The 17,763-nt window shown below is 31.4% G+C and overlaps 4 protein-coding genes across 4 annotated transcripts; 2 read left to right on the forward strand and 2 right to left on the reverse strand.

Annotated features, from left to right (window-relative positions):
• The first annotated feature begins 997 nt into the window (after positions 1 to 997).
• On the forward strand, positions 998 to 1,886 carry LOC106767689 (early nodulin-93-like). The gene is made up of 4 exons (XM_014652629.2): positions 998 to 1,169; positions 1,256 to 1,317; positions 1,425 to 1,500; positions 1,600 to 1,886. The coding sequence occupies exons 1-4, from the start codon at positions 1,073 to 1,075 to the stop codon at positions 1,686 to 1,688; spliced, it is 324 nt and encodes a 107-aa protein (XP_014508115.1). The 5' UTR covers positions 998 to 1,072; the 3' UTR covers positions 1,689 to 1,886.
• A 2,991-nt stretch (positions 1,887 to 4,877) lies between these two features.
• On the forward strand, positions 4,878 to 5,788 carry LOC106767688 (early nodulin-93). The gene is made up of 4 exons (XM_014652628.2): positions 4,878 to 5,070; positions 5,156 to 5,217; positions 5,321 to 5,396; positions 5,499 to 5,788. Exons 1-4 carry the CDS (start codon positions 4,974 to 4,976, stop codon positions 5,585 to 5,587), a joined length of 324 nt encoding a protein of 107 aa, XP_014508114.1. The 5' UTR covers positions 4,878 to 4,973; the 3' UTR covers positions 5,588 to 5,788.
• Positions 5,789 to 8,257: 2,469 nt separating this feature from the next.
• On the reverse strand, positions 8,258 to 10,662 carry LOC106765837 (pentatricopeptide repeat-containing protein At1g08070, chloroplastic). The gene has a single exon (XM_014650594.2). It carries the CDS (start codon positions 10,595 to 10,597, stop codon positions 8,390 to 8,392), a length of 2,208 nt encoding a protein of 735 aa, XP_014506080.1. The 5' UTR covers positions 10,598 to 10,662; the 3' UTR covers positions 8,258 to 8,389.
• A 4,847-nt stretch (positions 10,663 to 15,509) lies between these two features.
• Positions 15,510 to 17,139, reverse strand: LOC106767588 (probable inactive leucine-rich repeat receptor kinase XIAO). Its single transcript, XM_014652511.2, has one exon. The coding sequence runs from the start codon at positions 17,003 to 17,005 to the stop codon at positions 15,797 to 15,799; it is 1,209 nt and encodes a 402-aa protein (XP_014507997.1). The 5' UTR covers positions 17,006 to 17,139; the 3' UTR covers positions 15,510 to 15,796.
• Between the last annotated feature and the right edge of the window lie 624 nt (positions 17,140 to 17,763).

A 17,763-nucleotide genomic window follows, 5' to 3' on the forward strand; every position in this document is an offset into this window, starting at 1 on the left:
ATCCAATGGACATAAGTGCTAACCCACCAACTTCAATCCATTGTTTTACAACAATACATGTTCTGATGCTGTAACCAAATGCCAGAGATTAATTAATTGAATTAAAATATTTTTTAAAAACTATTATTAGTTAAAATAAAGTAATTAAGTCAAAAAATTGATTTTCTACCAGTGACAAGAGAAATTAATTCCTCTGCTATTATGTATAGTTTTGATTTTTATTTATTAAATATTTAGTTATTTATTTGGATCCATGAATAATGCATCAGAGATGAATGCCCATTGTTTTTGGGCCCTTGGCGTTGAAAAAAACAAAGTAAGATAAAGTAACTTTACTTTTACTTTCTTAAACAAGGTAAAGAAAGACATGTAGATCACTGGTAAAAAGACGAAATATTTGTTTTATCGATTTATGTCGGGCGTGAGGATAATGTAAGCACGTTGTTTCTTGCCTGCTTTAACAGGATAAGGAAACGTGTGCAAAACATATAATCAGATTCAAGAATACAGATGACCCAGAAGTTTCAACTTAAAAATTGGTTTCACAGTCAAATGATTTACCATTAGACTGTTATTTTATCAGATTAATTGTAGATATTTACAAATTTTCCATTCAATTTGTCCTTTTTTTGAGTAAATTGAAATATAAATAAGAATAATCTTTATTTTTAAATTTAATTTTATATTCATGAAGTACTTCTAATTACAATTTCAGAAGATGGACCACAATTCACTATAAAAAAATGGATAAAACTAATTTAATTTGCAACCTTATGAAAATACAAAGTAGTATAATGTAGGAGTATTTGGGGAACAGCAAAAGCATGAAGTATCAACTGACCCAAACTGAAAACAACTGTCTGAGACTGTGGTTTTATTTGAAACCATCAAACTGCACCTGCCAAAGTCCTCTCTTTCTCTTTTTTCGAAAATAGTTTTAAGTAAATGATTTATTTTCTTCGCCAAAACTCAGTATAAATATGTCACCAACTTCAGCAGCTACTCAAACAAAAATATTTCACTTATTTATCTGTTTTTATCAACACTTGTTCGTGCAACCAAATTTTGGAAGATGGCCAAGAGAAATGTCGCTGGTAATTCTTCTTTTGAAAGAACTACTTTGGCTTCTATAGATCAAAAGTTGGCCTTGGCCAAGCGCTGTTCTCACGGTAATACAATGCACAACTTTCTGCAAATTTGACCGTATCTAAATATTATTTGGTTTTCATTTAATTTTTGTTTTGTGCGTAAACAGAGGGTGTGATGGCAGGAGCCAAGGCAGCTGTTGTTGCTACTATTGCCAGTGCAATCCCAACTGTAACTATTACTTCCACCTTTTCAATTTTCTTTCTTTCTTTCATTCAATTATTTTAGGCATAAAGTGTTCATGAATCATGATCTGTTTGCATTGGTTCGATCTGCAGCTGGCTAGTGTGAAGATGCTACCTTGGGCAAAAGCAAATCTCAATCACAGTGCTCAAGCTCTCATAATTTCCACAGGTAACTATTATCATCCTAGGATGCTCCAATTCTCTCCTCATAACAGTTGCTATGGTTGTTGGAATTAGTGATCTAATAAGTAGCACATTTTGTAAACAGCGGCTGGAGCAGCATATTTCATCGTAGCAGACAAGACAGTTTTGGCAACCGCAAGAAAGAACTCCTTCAATCCACCCTCCAACCCATGAATTCCAAATCTGACAACTTGGTTGTTGAATTCAGCTATCGTAGCATTAACCGATCATCCAACTCATCACATATGTATGTATTCAGAAAAATTATAATAAAGAAGGCTTTTTGCATTACAGTGAGAGAGCACTTATGTACCAAACATCAGTTAATTATTAAAAATGCAAATCAACTGCCTTTCTTTTTTGCGAGTGCAATTTTCTTAGTATTGAAAATCTATATTTTCTGGGTAGCCCAATGACAACTTCCACAATTACAAGAATCATATACAAACATAAAGATCGTGAAAATAGTAAAGATATTTTTACAATAATGAAATGAATGGATAACTTACCTACTTAACAACAACCATGTATATGGATTCCCTTATATAAATTTAACTTTAAGAAAAGAAAAATAATTCTTTATCACCCCATCCTTTTAAAAAATATTTAGAAAGTAATATGCTAAAGGCTCTTTCAATATTTTTTTTCTTCTTCTTTATTTCTAATTAAGAGATAATATTTTTATTTAGAGAAATTGTAATTCTTTTTACTTGATAAAATGAAGTTCTTACATTGCTATATCAGTATAAAACCCTGGCTGGTCTCACCGCCTATTGACATTATCTCACCATGAGTTCATCAATGTATATTGGTAATAAATAATTAAGTAAAATGTAGGAAAAAATAATGATAAAATGTAGAAAAACAAATATGAGTGGTAAGTGTATAAAATGAAAATGTTTAAATAATAACATAAGAAATTAAACCTTTTATTCATTTATGTCAGATTAAAAGGTTAAGAAGGAAAATGAAAGAGGGAGATAATAAGTACGTATTGGGTCATGAGCATTGCTGTTAAAATATGTCTTCTTCTGTGCTAACAGCCAAGAGCAGTGCAGAGAAAGCATGGATTATAAGGAAGCATTAATCACGTAAAGACTTTATCTTAGTGGCTTATCAGTTATAAAAATGAAACTATTAATTTTAACTTTTGACAGTGATAATTATAAAAAATTAAAGAAAATATAGTGTGAATAAATAATATCCACAACAAGCCCTTGTGTGTATATATTTTATAGTGTAAGGTAAGATCTAATACCACAGAACAGATAAATAAATGCTTAATAAATTAGTCATGAACACTGAACACTTCAGAACAGGAAGGGTAATAGTTTAACAGTAATTTGCTGTGTTTTACTATTTGGACTTTTAGCATATGCATTCTCATGCCACTGTATTAAAATATAGGAAATTAGAAAATAACTGTCATATGGAGATAATCAGCATAGAATCAGTTCAAATGGGAAAAAGTTGAAGTGATAGAACTCAGGTTGGCTGTTTCATCTTTTACAATATTATATTTTTAGTAATTATTTTACCTTTGGTATATCTAAAAATACGTCTCATTAATATTTTAATTTTAATAAATACTTTTTTAATTTTTAAAATAATAAAAAGTTCTAGAAAATAATTTCCTACTTTCTCTCTTCGAAAATAATAAAAAAAACTTATCCCACAGCTTTTTAGAGTCCCACAGCCAGAATATAGCACATGGGGAGTTCAACACGTGTTGCAATCTAACTAAAGATGCCAATGTTTTCTTATTGCAACTTTAACAGTGATGAATCCAATGTTTCATCACATTGAACCCATTTTTGCAAACGCACTCGGTCTTATGAATATATGTATAATTGTTAATGTTATGGTTGGAAAAGAAATTTAAACATGTACCGACGCTAAAATTAATTTATATGTAAATTTAAAAATATATAGATTATATGAGAACTATACGATAATTTATGTATAAGTTATTTTTAGTTTATAAAAATGATCTAATTTATAAAGAAACTTTATCACATCCTTTATATTTTTATTTTTATTAAAGAAAATGACTGGAGATGCAATTACAATAATCTATTAACCTACCCTGAACATGGTATCATGATATTGACTCTGATATCTTAGTACTGTAAAATATTTAGTTATTGGGATTGATGTAGGAGAAATGCCCATGGTTTTTGTCCATATTCTATCTAAACCACCAGCACTCTTTTTTAGTTTTCTTATTATATTACTAAAAAAGTGGCGGACTAAACAAAGATAATCAAAATGTTTTTTTTACACATATCAGTTGAAAATTACTTTTAGACGTATTATGGTTATTCTTACCGGAATTTTTTTCTCTGTTTTTCTTTTTACATGTGATATAACATGTGATTTTAAAGTTGAAAAGATTACAATTTTATTATTTATAAAAACGAAGTAGTGAATATAAATATGATTATTAGAGTATATAAAAAATTAATTATATTTATAAGATTGTACACTTATATTATAATATTGAATAATATTCTAAAAGTAATATTTATTATAAGAAGATGATAATAACAAAATAATATAATATAATATAAATAAGTTAAACTTATTGAAAATAGAAAATTTTAAGAAAAATTGGATTGAAATATATAATCAGTTTAAGTGGTAGTTTATCAAAAATAAAAATTTTAAGAAACTTTGAATTGGAATAGGATTTTTTATTCCTTTAATTCTTTTAAAATAAAAATATAGAAATAATTAAAATATTTGTTTGATCAAAACATTATTTTTAATTTTTATAAGATATTATCATGATAACAATGTTACATCACAATGATATTGATAGTGTTATGTAACATAATATTAATTTATCAGGTGATATTTTTTTTTAATTATAAAAATTAAATATATTATAAACTGTGTGTACAACGTTAATCTTAAAATATAAAAGAAAATTAATTAAACTACTTTTACAAATAGGAGGAATTAATCGGAAAAAATAAAAGAACAGATTAAATCAGGAAAAACAATACTAGAACCAAGACAACAATTAAGGCTTCAAATTAAAGACGGTGTGATTTGGTTTTGGAGTTTTATGGCAGCTGTGGATAAGACCAGTACTTCCATTCCTCAGTGCACTGTGTTAGAATAAGATAGGACAAAAATCCTCACATGCCCAAACTTGGATAAAGTATGAAAATAATTCAGGGAACAACAGAAGCATCAACAGACCAAAACCGAAACGGATACTTTAGTGAAAAACAACTGTCTGAGACCGTGGATTTCAATTGAAACCATCAAACTGCACACTACCCACTTTTTTCGGAAATAGTTTTAAACAAATGATTTTGTTTTCTTCACCAAAACTCAGTATAAATATGCCACCAACTTCAGCAGCTATTCAACCAAACATACTTCAATCATTCATCTGATTTTACCAACACTTGTTCCATTCTTAGCTTTTGTCCAACCAAATTTTGGAAGATGGCCAAGAGAAATGTTGCTGCTAATTCTTCTTTTGAAAGGACAAGCTTGGCTTCCCTGGATCAAAAGTTGGCCTTGGCCAAGCGCTGTTCTCACGGTAATACATGCACAGCTTTCTGCAAATTTCACCATATCTGAATATTATGTGTTTTCATTTACATTTTTGTTTTGTGTGTAAACAGAGGGTGTTATGGCAGGAGTCAAGGCAGCTGTTGTTGCTACTATTGCCACTGCCATCCCAACTGTAAACATTACTTCCACCTTTTGAATTTTCTTTCTTTCATTCAATTATTTTTGGCATAAAGTGTTCATGAATCATGATCTGTTTGCATTGGTTCGATCTGCAGCTGGCTAGTGTGAAGATGCTACCTTGGGCAAAAGCAAATCTCAATCACAGTGCTCAAGCTCTCATAATTTCCACAGGTAACTATTATCATCCTAGGATGCTCCAATTCTCTCCTCATAACAGTTACTATGGTTGTTGGAATAATTAGTGATCTAATAAGTAGCACATTCTGTAAACAGTGGCAGGAGCAGCATACTTCATCGTAGCAGACAAGACCGTTTTGGCAACTGCGAGAAAGAACTCCTTCAACCCACCCTCCAACCCATAAATTCGACATCTGACAACTTGGATATGGAATTCAGCTGCATTACATTGAACTATCTTAGCTTCAACCCAATCAACGAACTCGTCACATGTATATATGCATTTGAAATAAAGAAAGATTTGCATTTCATTGTATAGTGAGAGATCAAATATTTTTCGATTATCGGTTATATGAATGCAAATCGTTGGCCTTTCTTCTATCCAATTCATCAGGTTGACATACTTTCGTCACCTCTCATTGGGTGAACAAAACCCATCTTTGAGAAACGGTGAAGATAATTTTATTATGTTAAAAAATTAGATTTAAAGTGGCACATTGAATTAAGATAACAAATTTAACAACATACAGAGATAATTCTTTTAAAAGAATAATTATTTTTATGGAAAATTTAAAATAGTCTATGACAGAATATATAGTTTAAATATAGAATTTAAAAAAAAAAAGTTAAGAATTTTACAAAAATAATTGGATTATTTAAATTAGATAATTTTAAAATTTATCTAAAAATAATAATTTTAAGTCTTTCATATTTTCATATTTATTTGTTTCTGTATTCCTATTTTCTTCTTAATTTTATTCCGGTTGGTATTTTGTGAAGAATCAAGAATGAGAAATTACTTTTTATAATTGATCTGTCATAATATTTATTTTTTATTTAAATTGTTAGTATTATTTTTCTTCTGTTAATGTTATTCTTATTTTGCAAGATTTTCTTCCTTAATGTTGAGAAGTTATATTTTTGCTTCAACTAAATTTTTTCGTCTATTTTTTTTCTAAGAATAACAAATTTTTTTATTGATATATGATAGATGTTAGAACTATTTTTATTATTTTTTGTAAATTATATTCTTATTTTTTGCTCAATATTTATCAAAATTTTCTCAATTAATATGGAGGAAGTTATTCTTTTACTTAAACTAGACTCTTTTTTTCGATTAACATATATGATGGTCACTTTTTTTGTTGACTAAGAACGAGATTTTTTTCTACATTCTTTTATTGATGTATGATAAGAATTATTTATTTATTTTTATTTTATTGAGGTTTTTTTTTGTTTTTATATTGTAGACCGTGTTATTATTTTTTATTTGATATTTTTTAAGGATTTCTTCTTTATTAATGTCAAAAAACTATATATCGTGAACTAATTTTTTTCACTATTGTCTATCATGATTATTTGTTAATGTTTGTAATCCTAAATATCAATTTTTCTTTTGCCAATAATTTTTTAGATTTTTTTTTCTATTTTTGATTGCGAAAATTTTGAGTCAATATATAGGTAGGATTTTTGTTTGTTATAATGTCAAATGATAAAATATTTTAGCCAACATTGATCTAAAATTTAAGAAAAAAATCAGTAATATAAAAAATTATTTTGATTAATGTTAATTTAAATATTTGTGGTTGACATCAATAAATAATAATCTTCATCGATGTTAATTGAAAAAAAAAAAGAACTTCGTCAATACATGTTAAAAAAATCTTGATAAACCTTAATTGAAAAATAACATCAATTGTTTAAAAATATTATTGATATCTATATTTTTTAATTATTAACAATAGTTTGATATTTAAATATATGTTTTATATTTGATGATGATTGAATTATTTTATTCAAATAAGTTTGTTCCGGTGCAACTTTATTTGAAATTAGGTCAGATTAAGAAAAACATGTTTCGATGGGATCAAATTAAGTATCTATTCGACCAATTAGTTGAACCTAAATCAAATTCAGACTATCTCAAACACTTGTATGATTGATCTCAGATTATGTTTATTCAGTCGATCCTACATCAAATTAAATCTAATTGTTAAAGTTAATCTAATTTAGATTTAATCTAATTCAAATTGAATTAAAAAATATATAAATCAAATAGTTCTAATTAAAATCTTTTGAATTATAAATTTAATTTATTTTATTGAATTTGGATTAGATCTATATTTTTAGATTTTAAAAATTTAATCCATAACCATCCTGAATTCATTGATGATTTCGAAAGAAATTTATTTATTAGATAATTATTTATTATTAAGAGGTATTGCATGTATCCACACCTTCCATTCATACATTTAAAAATAGTCAAGAAACCACTAAATTCCCACCCACCCTTCTCCGTTTTGGAGAGTAATTTTAAGTTAATGATTTATTATCTTCATCAAATCTCGGTACAGATATGCCACCAACTTCATTAATCATTCATCTAAAGCTACCTAAGTTATTCGTCTGTTTACTAGGATAACTTCCATTGTTATCTTTTGATCAATCAAAATTTTGAAGATGGCCCACAGAAATGTTACTGCTAATTCTTCTTTTGGAGTAGTAGCTTGGCTTCACCGGATCAAAAGTTCACCATGGCTAAGCGCTGTTCTAACTGTAGTGTATTATACTTCTCTGTTTTCTTTCCCTTCTTCTTTCATGTCTCGACAAAAACTTTTGAACCGCGGATACAGTTTCAGAACTATTGTCATGGAAGAGATTTGTGAATTTCCAGATATCTGAATATTGTTAGGTTTTGATTTACATTTTTTTTTTTCATTTGTGCGTTAACAGAGGGTGACGGCAGAGCTAAGGCAACTGTTTGTTGCTACTCTCATCATTGTCATTCCAAGTGTAATTACTCCTTCCCCCTATTCAATTTTCTTTGGTTCATTCAATTACTTTGGACATTAAGCTGTAATGAATCTCGATCATTAATGATCGAGATGGTTGTTAAGTGTAATCTAATATTACACTTGCACTTGCACTTATGCAGAAGAAATGGTTGTTAAGTGTAAACTAATATTCTATTGAACAGAGATGAAGTTTCACCAGCAGTCATTGCATGAGCAAAACCCGTCTTTGAAATGGTGAAAACGGTTTCTATCTCTCGCAATTATTTCCCTATTGAAGATCTTGGATATTAGCTTGGTAGCCGAATGGCAATTTCTACAAACACGAAGATTCTTGACGATCCTAATTGTAGTCCCAGGTTTTGTGCTTATCAAGCCGAAGGCAATAGCCAACTTCTCACTGTGTTGACTCAAAGCCCCTTCCTTCCATTCCTCATCCATATCATAGAGTACCTCAGAAGTATCAGGCACAAACCCAGACTCCTCCAAAAGCTTATCTATCTCGTCCAACATTCTATAAATATATTCACTCTGCGAGTGCAGCTTATCACCAACGAGGAACTCATGCACAACACCATCAATCTCTATGGAGGTGCATCCGGGAACTTTCTTCATTCCTTTGTCGTTTAACCTGGTTCTTATCCTTGCAACATCGTCCCACCTGCCAGCTCCTGCATATATGTTTGACAAAAGCACGTATGCCCCGGAATTTTCTGGCTCTAATTGAAAGAGTTGTTCTGCAACATATTCACCGAATTCAACCTGTCCATAAATCCTACAAGCATTTAGCAGGGAACCCCAAATAGCTCCATCCGGTTCCATCTCCATATTTCCCATCATAACTTTAGCTTCTTCGAACTTCCCACTTCTAGCTAGGAGATCTATCATGCAACCATAGTGTTGCAATTTTGGTGAGATCCCGTAATCTTGATTCATTGAAGTAAAATATCGGTGTCCAAGATCTACCAAACCAGCTTGTGTACAAGCAGACAATACTCCAACAAACGTGATATCATCGGGCTGGAACCCCTCTTTGATCATTTCTTCGAAATGTGCAAGAGCCCTCTCTGCATGTCCATTCATAGCGAACCCTGATATCATGGCATTCCAAGAAGCCAAAGTTCTAGACCCATTGCTTCTAAACACTTGTTCCGCCACCTCAACGCAACCACACTTTGCATACATGTCAATGATACTAGTCCAAAGAGAAACATTATTCGTTCCTTTCAAGATTTTATCAACATATGCATGAACCCACTTACCAAGGTCAAGAGCACCTAGGCAAGCACAAGCCGGAAGAACGCCCAAGAACGTTACATCATTAGGCGTCACTTTTTCTCTGAGCATGAGATCAAACAAAGCCAAGGCCTCTGCGTACAAACTCAAGTAGGAATAACCACCAATCATAGTATTCCACAAAATCAAATCTTTTTCCCTTAACTCGTCAAACAGCTCACGAGCCATATCAATTTCACCACACTTACAATACATATCAACAAGCGCGTTAACAAGCTGAATATTCGAACCAAGCCCCTGATCTCTAACCCAAGAACCGATCCATTTTCCCAACTCTAGCGATCCCAAATGCCCACAAGCAGAAAGAACACTCACCATTGTACTCTTATTCGGTGACACGTCAGCCTCCTGCATGCTGCTAAAGCAAGCCAAGGCTTCTTCAAAGCGACCACCTTGAACATACCCAGCAATCATGGCATTCCACGAAACCACATCTTTGGCGGGAATTTCATCAAAAAGGCGTCGGGCATCGTCCACGTGGCCCTCTGAGACATACCCAGTAATAAGAGCGGTGAATGACACAGCATCTCTGAAAGCACTTTTATCAAACACCAATCGCGCATGCTGCAATTCACCCAATTGGGAGTACATGTGAATGAGGGAAGTATGGACGTGGGGATGACAGTGGAGGGCGAGCTTGAACACGTGAGCGTGGAGCTGTTTCCCCAGGTGGGTGGCTCTGGCTTTGGCGCAGGACTTAAAGAGAAAGGGGAAGGTGTGGGAATTGGGATGAAGACCAGAGTGTAACATGTGGTTGTAGAGGTCTAACGAGGAGGTGGGAGAGGGGGTGAGGGAGTGAGCGCGGATGAGGGTGTTGCAGATGAAGATGTTGGGGTGTTGAATGGAATGGAAGAGAGAGAGGGCGTAGGAGAGGTCCTGGGAAGGGGAAAGGGCGCAGAACTCAATGAGCTTGCTCTGAGCGAAGAGGGTATTGTGGAGACCCGTTCTGATGATGAGGGAATGGATTTGTTTGAGGGTAGCGATGTTGGGACAATTGGAGAGGAGAGTGAGATGAGGGTGGTTTTGGAGAATTCTGTAGGGAGGATCGGAGGCGGCGGGGAGAAAGTGAAGAATGGAACAAGACACTGACACACACGACCACGCCATGGTTTTCCCAATCTTCTTGATGATAATTTCTCTGCAACACAAGCCATTGGTTTCGGAGTCCAAAACACGTTAAAATATCACTTGTTACTTTTCGAATTTCTTTTCAAAAATCCTTATCTTCAAATATATCACTTCAATAATAGTTATCTTTTATATCACTTTAATAAGTAATTTTGAATTAAATAGTTTTGTTTCACACTCAACATTTGTTAAGAAACATATGGCTTAAAAAATGGTGTAATTCAATTTTATTAGAAAGATTTCATTTTTTTCTCTTTTTTATTTCGTTCGAGACGTCAGTATTTAGAAATGTAATTTTGTTTATTTAAGTTTTTCAAATTGAGCTTTCAAGGTTTTTTTTTTCTTTAAATCGTGTTTTTGTTTCTCTCTGTTTATTTATTTTTCTTAAAAAGCATGTTTTTAATAATTAATGAGCGCTTTTATTTATTTTAGCAATATTTTTTTTTGTTTTTTACTTATTACTTTTTGAAATATTAAAATTAACATATAGTTTTTAATTTAAAATTAGTTTGTATTTTTTTAAGTATACATTTTTTTTTCATAAAGTTTAATTAGTAATTTAGTTTTTATATTTAGCTATGATTTATTTTATAGATTATATTTTATACTTGAGTTTTGATATTCGTAAGGACATAGAAAATAGAGTATTAGAGTCTACAAGTGTTTTAAATCATTTTTGTATAACTTTTTTTCTAGATTTTCTATCCTTTCTCTTTAAACTTTCTTTTCTTTTTAAACTTTCTAATCCCTTAGTAATTTCTTTGATTGTCAGGAAGTGCTTAAGTGATCACGACAATGAGATCTTCAACTTTCTTTGATCGATTTTCTTTATAGAGTGAGTTAGTTTCTATGCATGCAAGTTAATCTTGCTGCATGTGTCGTTCAATCTCCTTTTCTAATTCCTTGTCGATCAGTGATTCTAAGGGTTTATCCTGATCATAAACTTGTGGTATGTAGGTATCGATAAAGTTATCTGAACTAGGAGAGGAGATGTTTGAGTTTGAGTTGTTTGATTCCACCAGTAAGGAACGCTAATAAATGATTTAATTTCGTATTAAGGAGTATGAATTTATGTTTGATAGATTATAAGATTTATGTTTAGTTAAATATGTTATCAATTGATATGATTGTTGAGTGATATTTGTGTTTTGATGAGTGAATGTTGCTTATTGATGATTAGTGTTGTGTATGATTGTGAATTGGTGCTTGATTAAAAGTTAAATACTAGTATTTTCATTCAATCAATTCAGTTGCTTTCTACAATTTTAGAATTGTTTTATAATTAAAAATCATTATTTTTCATTATTTCAAAAAGAAAAATTCTTAGCTTTAATTAATAAATAAACATGATTTTTCTGAACAAAATAAATTTATGTGAAAAATGATATATGAATTTATTCACTTTTATTACTTATATGATTTAGTACACTTATTAATTTTTTATAACAAAAAACAATAAGTTTTGGATACAACATATTTAAGGAAAAATTAGAAAATGTGAATAAGTTGTAAAATGAAGTAAAAAATAAATTGAAGAATGAAAAATTAATACAACATTCTATCTCCAAGAAAATTCCTAAATGATATTTATTATGAGGATTTAACACTTGAAAAGGTTTTCAAAACAATAAAGTAATAGAAAATAATTCTTAAATATGACTCTAAAGAGAATTTTATTCATTCTTCAAAGAGATTTACTAAAAAACATAAGCTTTTTTATATAAAAAATGTGAACTTAGAAGAGAAAAACACACCTAATAAGAGATTAGAAAAATAAAAAAACTGAGATGTAAACATAAACTATTTAAACTAAAGTTAACTAAAATAATCATATTATTAACACTTAGTCAACTTTTAATTAAAAAAGCATGGGTGACTATTTAAAATTAGGAAAAAATATATTGTAATTTTTAAAATTAAGAAAAAACTATGAAGAAACCCGTGGTTCATGGAGTGGTTAAAAAATACATAAAATCATTATACTTATGAGAAAGACATTTGTGTTTGGAAACTTTCATATGACTTCCAAACTTGGTAATTATGTTTATTTGTGTTTTTTGAATTGTAAAATATTATAAGAGAATAAAAAATATTCTTTAATCCAACGGTTTTTCACGAGTGAGAGTTTCAATATTTCGTTTTTTTAATCTTTTGATCCTTTCTTTTGTAAATATTTTAGAATCTATCGTTAAATATATTGTTAAAAAAATTTTAATGCTTATTTTATTTCTTTTTCTTTATTAAATTTATATGAGCGAAAACTTAGATGGAAAATGCAAAAGCTCATAAGAGAAGAGAAGGATGAAAATGAATCTTACGTAGAAGAGATAAATCTCGTTCAAGAATGAATTAGATATAATCATTGATTTATTAGGAAATTAAATATCATATGAAGTGAGACTATTTAAACAGAAGCTTATATTATTTTTTTTCTTAAAAGAGAAGAAGAGAGAGAATAGAAGAGGATATTAAAGTGATTGTTTTCATAATATCTGTGCTGTATGAATAATTGATATTTTAACCATTTTTTTAATTATTTTTTATAATATAATATGTGTCATTATTTTATTGATTTATTTAAATATATTTTAAAAAAATATTTAAAACGAATCAATCACAAACTATCACGTTATAAAAAAAATTTTTAAAAAAACTTTTTTTTATCTCAAATTATCTATTCATAGCATGGTTTTGCAGCACTTTTGTTAGTAGCAAATAGTCAGAAACATTGAAACAAGTGACAGTTCCAATTCTATGTTGAATTTTAATAATTTTATTTGTCATTAATTAAAGTAGTAGAAAATAATAATTTTTATAAACTTAATTTCTAACATAAGTAATATTTATAAATTTTAAATTATAACTTTTAAGTATAACTTTATTGACAGTAAAAATAATTTAAACTTGAAATAAAGAAAAAAGAAAACAAACTACTCTTTACTTTTTAATGAAGTGGGCCAAATAAACGAGTATTATGAATAAACAGGAATGAACAATTTATTTATTTAGAAGAAAAATACATTGGTGCTATTGACTTATAAGAATTTAAGTTAAAGAGCACTTCTTCTTACATCTCACCTCATTCTTCCTGCACTTCCAATTTTATCATTTTACCCTTCATTTAATAAAGTTGAAACCTAATTAATGATTATTTAATAATATNTAACCACTAACAAATTTTTCTAACTACCAACAAGTCAAATATTTTTGTCTAAGTATAAACCTAACATGCACCCCCTCACCCTGTTCCTGTTCACTGAGTCATTCTTCCTATATACTATTTCATTGGTTTGAGTTGAGAAATTATACATTGATATATTGGTGTTGTTGATCTATGGTTCTGGTGATCTTTGGTGATGGTATTCTACATTGGAGAAGTGAAGAAGATAGAGCGCACCAGGTTAGTTTCAGAACACACTTAACCACATTCGAAATACACCTAACCGCAACTGAAAGTGCGGTTCATACAGGACCGCATTTCGAAGTGCATTTTTTTTATTTGCTTTAGTACATTTGATTATTTTTTTAATTTGATTTGTTTTTATATTTTTTCATTAGTTTATTTAAATATTAAATATCTTGCCTTTACTATTTTGTAATTTATATTTTATTTTTATATGATATTTATTTAAATTTTATTTTTAATATAATTAATTTTTCTTAATTTTAAATTTAAATTTGTTTGTTACGTTTTTGAATCTAATTTTTTAATATGAATTATTTTTAATTATTTGTTATATTTTTTTTAGTTTTTGATTTGATTATTAATTTAAATTTAATTTGTTGTGTTTTTTGTGGTTTTTTAAAAATTTTTTTATTGATTTGTTAACATTTTTAATTTTTATTATATTTGATATTTATTTAATTATTATTTATAATGTAATTAATTTGAAATTTATATTTGTTTGTTAATCTTTAATGTTTTCTTAATATTTTATTTGTTTTNTGTTAAATTTTAAAAATTTAATTTTTAAGTAAATAATTTAATAAAATTCTAAATTCATAAATGAGAATAAATAAATTAACTAAAATTATATACATAATAAATAAAATATGAAAATTTAAAAATTAAAAAAGAACATTTTCAAAAATATTTAACAAAGAAATAAACCAATTCTAAATATACTTGAAAAATATATTAAACCTAATAAAACAAATTTTAATTAACATTTTAACCTAATAAAACAAATTTTACCAACATAATTGAATATAATTTGAAAATAATAACTAAAAACATAAAGGTGAGAAATCAACTGCAACCGCAATTGGAATTGCGTTTTCCCTTAGCCGCAATTCGAATTGCGTTTACCCTTATCCGCAATTCGAATTGCGTTTTCCCTTTCAAATGCGGACAATTCAGGATCATAACCGCATATCCAACTGCGACGGCGGCCATGCACCCCCAATCGACAAATCCGCAATTCGTAATGCGGCAACGTTAACCGTAAATTTACCCTCACAAAACCAGATTCTTCGTAACCAGATTCATACCAGATTCATACAGAATTCACACGTACAAGAAAAGATCAAGCATAATATACTAATTTGGACACGAGAAAAATTTGATATACCTTTGAGAAGAAGATCTGTACAAACAATCCAAGCAACATAGATAACGTCAAAGTGGTAAAAACTATGGAGGAGGGGAGGAGGGAAGACGACCAAAGAGAGAAACAACAAATATTAGGGAGTGTAGGGTTTGATATCCTGTGAAATGCGATTAAAGAACTTTTTATAAAACCAAAGGCTTTTAGGGATAGGGGTAAAGTTGGTATTAAAAAAAATTTAGGAGGTGCAGGACGAGATTAGGGAGGTGCAGGAAGAATGCCTCTAAGTTAAAAGAGAGCAAGGAGATCAAATGCGTTGGAGCCCATGTTTAACCACACCCTGTATTTTTACTTGTGAACACGACTACAAGAATCAAACTTCAAAATAAAATAGTAAATCATACTAATTCACGTTAAAAACACCTAAATGATTTGAATAGTATAAAAAATATTAAACTAAGAAAAAGTATAACAAAATGAAGAAAAAAAAAAAGTATGCCATTTGGGCTTGGCTATTATGAATCAAAATCCAAAAAGAAAAGATCATGCATTGAATAGCAGTGAATGAGACGCTGTTGCAGTTGCACACACAGTAACATCACATCACCATCAATTAACCACCGTTTATCCATCAACCTCCGTAATGGCTAAACACCGAACACTGCGCCGCCGGCCTCGTCACCACCCCGCCGGCGCTCGCCGGACACGTCATGACGACCGCGGGGGGCGGCACCATGCAGTTGTAGGACACGCACAACGACGCCGCATCGGGCAGCACCACTCCCTCCCGCAGCGGAATCCCCGTAAGGTAGTTATGCTGTAGGTACAGCAATCTGGTGCTGCCGCGCCACACGCTCTTCACGTACGCCTCCGGAACCTCCCCCGCAAAACGGTTATTGTTCAAAAACAAACTCTCCACTCCCTCCAGCACACTCGAAAGCTCTCCACTAAGAGAATTATGACTCAGATCGACTATGGATCCGGGTACAGGTCCGGTTCTGGGCCCGGACCCAAGCCCACCAGAGAGATTATTCCGTTGTAAGAAAATATTCGAGAGAGCGGGGAGGGAGAACAACTGGGCCGGCATGGGCCCGGAGAAACGGTTCATACTGAGGTCGAGGAAAGCCAGTTCGGAAAGCAATTGAAGGCCGTTGGGGAGAGGGCCCCACATGAGGTTCTGCGAGAGCGACAGATAACGCAGAGATGACGGAAGAGACAACGGTAACGGTCCCGTGATTTTGTTGTCTTTTAGGTCGAGGTGGAGTAACGGGGAGTTAACGGTTTTGGGTAACGTGCCGGAGAGAGAGTTGGAGGCGAGGATGAGGATTTTGAGTTGGGGCAAGTCAGTGAGAGTCGGGGGGACTGAGCCGGAGAGTTGGTTGCAGCTGAGGTCGAGGGTGTGGAGGCGGCGGAGGGTGGAGAGTGCGGTGGGGATGGGGCCGGTGAGGCGGTTGGAGGGGAGAGAAAGGACGCGGAGGTTGGTGAGTTGGGCGAGCTGTAGGGGGATGGGGCCGGTGACGAGACCGGGAGAGAGGAGGAGCTGAGTCAAGTCGGTGAGGAGGGAGAGGGAGGATGGGAGGGTGCCGGCGAGGGGGAAGGAGGTTCCGCCGAGGGAGAGGGCGGTGACGCGGTGGAGGGTGCAGGTGAGGCCGGCGAAGGAAGAGCAAGGATCGGGGGCGGTGAGGTTCCAGGTGGAGAAAAAAGGATTGGTGGGAGAGAGGTCGGTAAGAGTGGCCTTGATGGAGAGGAGGGCTGTGAGGTCGCTTGGGTGCAGGTTTTGTGGGAGAGATGAGGGAATAAGAAGAATCAGAAGCTGAAGGAGGAGAATAAGAGTGGCCATTGATGGTTTCAGTTGCAGAGTTTTAGAATAAAGTGTTCTGAGAGTGAAGGTGAGGGAAGTGTTGTTGATGGAGAAAAGGACACATCACAACTTTTTGAGCCTTGGGATTCATTTTAAATTGTCCCCTATTTATTACTCTCTCTCTCTCTCTCTCTCTTCAACTTGAGTTTTACTAACAGTTAAGAAGTGTTATCTAATTAAGAGTTACATTTTACATAACTTTTAAAATGATTAATGTAAAATCAACAAGTTTATTGTATGTACTTTATTATTAACTTATTTGTATTCTTTATTTAGACTAGAAGATGGTTTGATTCTGAGAAATTATTCTTGTATGTCAATAAGAAGATCACAGTGAAAAGTTCCTTCACCCATCCCAGTATTCTTGTCCTTTAATTCATACGTTACATCCAATCGATTAAATATATATTATGGGATTTCCATTTCACTTTAAGCTTTTTTATTTATTTAAACACATGAATAAATCATGATATTAAAATTAAAATATTTTACATTTCTCTTCTGTTGTAAGGTAGAATGTTACTGAGGTTTATTCCATTAAGATTTTAAAAATTCGTTGATGTAAAAATTCGGCGAAATTTAAAATAGTTTGCGAGAAAGTAATACTTTGTAAAGTATTTTCCTAATTAAAATCTTAAAGAAATTATCAAATATAAAATAATAAGAATGGAAAGGATTATGAATGTAAAATAATATGATAATTTCGGACATTTATATTTTGGAAATTTCATTTTTAC

This window comes from Vigna radiata, chromosome 7 (genome assembly GCF_000741045.1).
Source record: "Vigna radiata var. radiata cultivar VC1973A chromosome 7, Vradiata_ver6, whole genome shotgun sequence".
NCBI lineage: Eukaryota > Viridiplantae > Streptophyta > Magnoliopsida > Fabales > Fabaceae > Vigna > Vigna radiata.

Excerpts from the sequence above, each read along its gene's own strand:
- LOC106767689 (XM_014652629.2), top strand. The coding sequence starts at position 1,073 with ATGGCCAAGAGAAATGTCGCTGGTAATTCTTCTTTTGAAAGAACTACT. Across the intron at positions 1,170-1,255 it reads GGCCAAGCGCTGTTCTCACG|AGGGTGTGATGGCAGGAGCC; the intron begins GTAATACAATGC and ends GTGCGTAAACAG. Across the intron at positions 1,318-1,424 it reads TTGCCAGTGCAATCCCAACT|CTGGCTAGTGTGAAGATGCT; the intron begins GTAACTATTACT and ends TTCGATCTGCAG.
- LOC106767688 (XM_014652628.2), top strand. The coding sequence starts at position 4,974 with ATGGCCAAGAGAAATGTTGCTGCTAATTCTTCTTTTGAAAGGACAAGC. Across the intron at positions 5,071-5,155 it reads GGCCAAGCGCTGTTCTCACG|AGGGTGTTATGGCAGGAGTC; the intron begins GTAATACATGCA and ends GTGTGTAAACAG. Across the intron at positions 5,397-5,498 it reads AGCTCTCATAATTTCCACAG|TGGCAGGAGCAGCATACTTC; the intron begins GTAACTATTATC and ends TTCTGTAAACAG.
- LOC106765837 (XM_014650594.2), bottom strand. The coding sequence starts at position 10,597 with ATGGCGTGGTCGTGTGTGTCAGTGTCTTGTTCCATTCTTCACTTTCTC.
- LOC106767588 (XM_014652511.2), bottom strand. The coding sequence starts at position 17,005 with ATGGCCACTCTTATTCTCCTCCTTCAGCTTCTGATTCTTCTTATTCCC.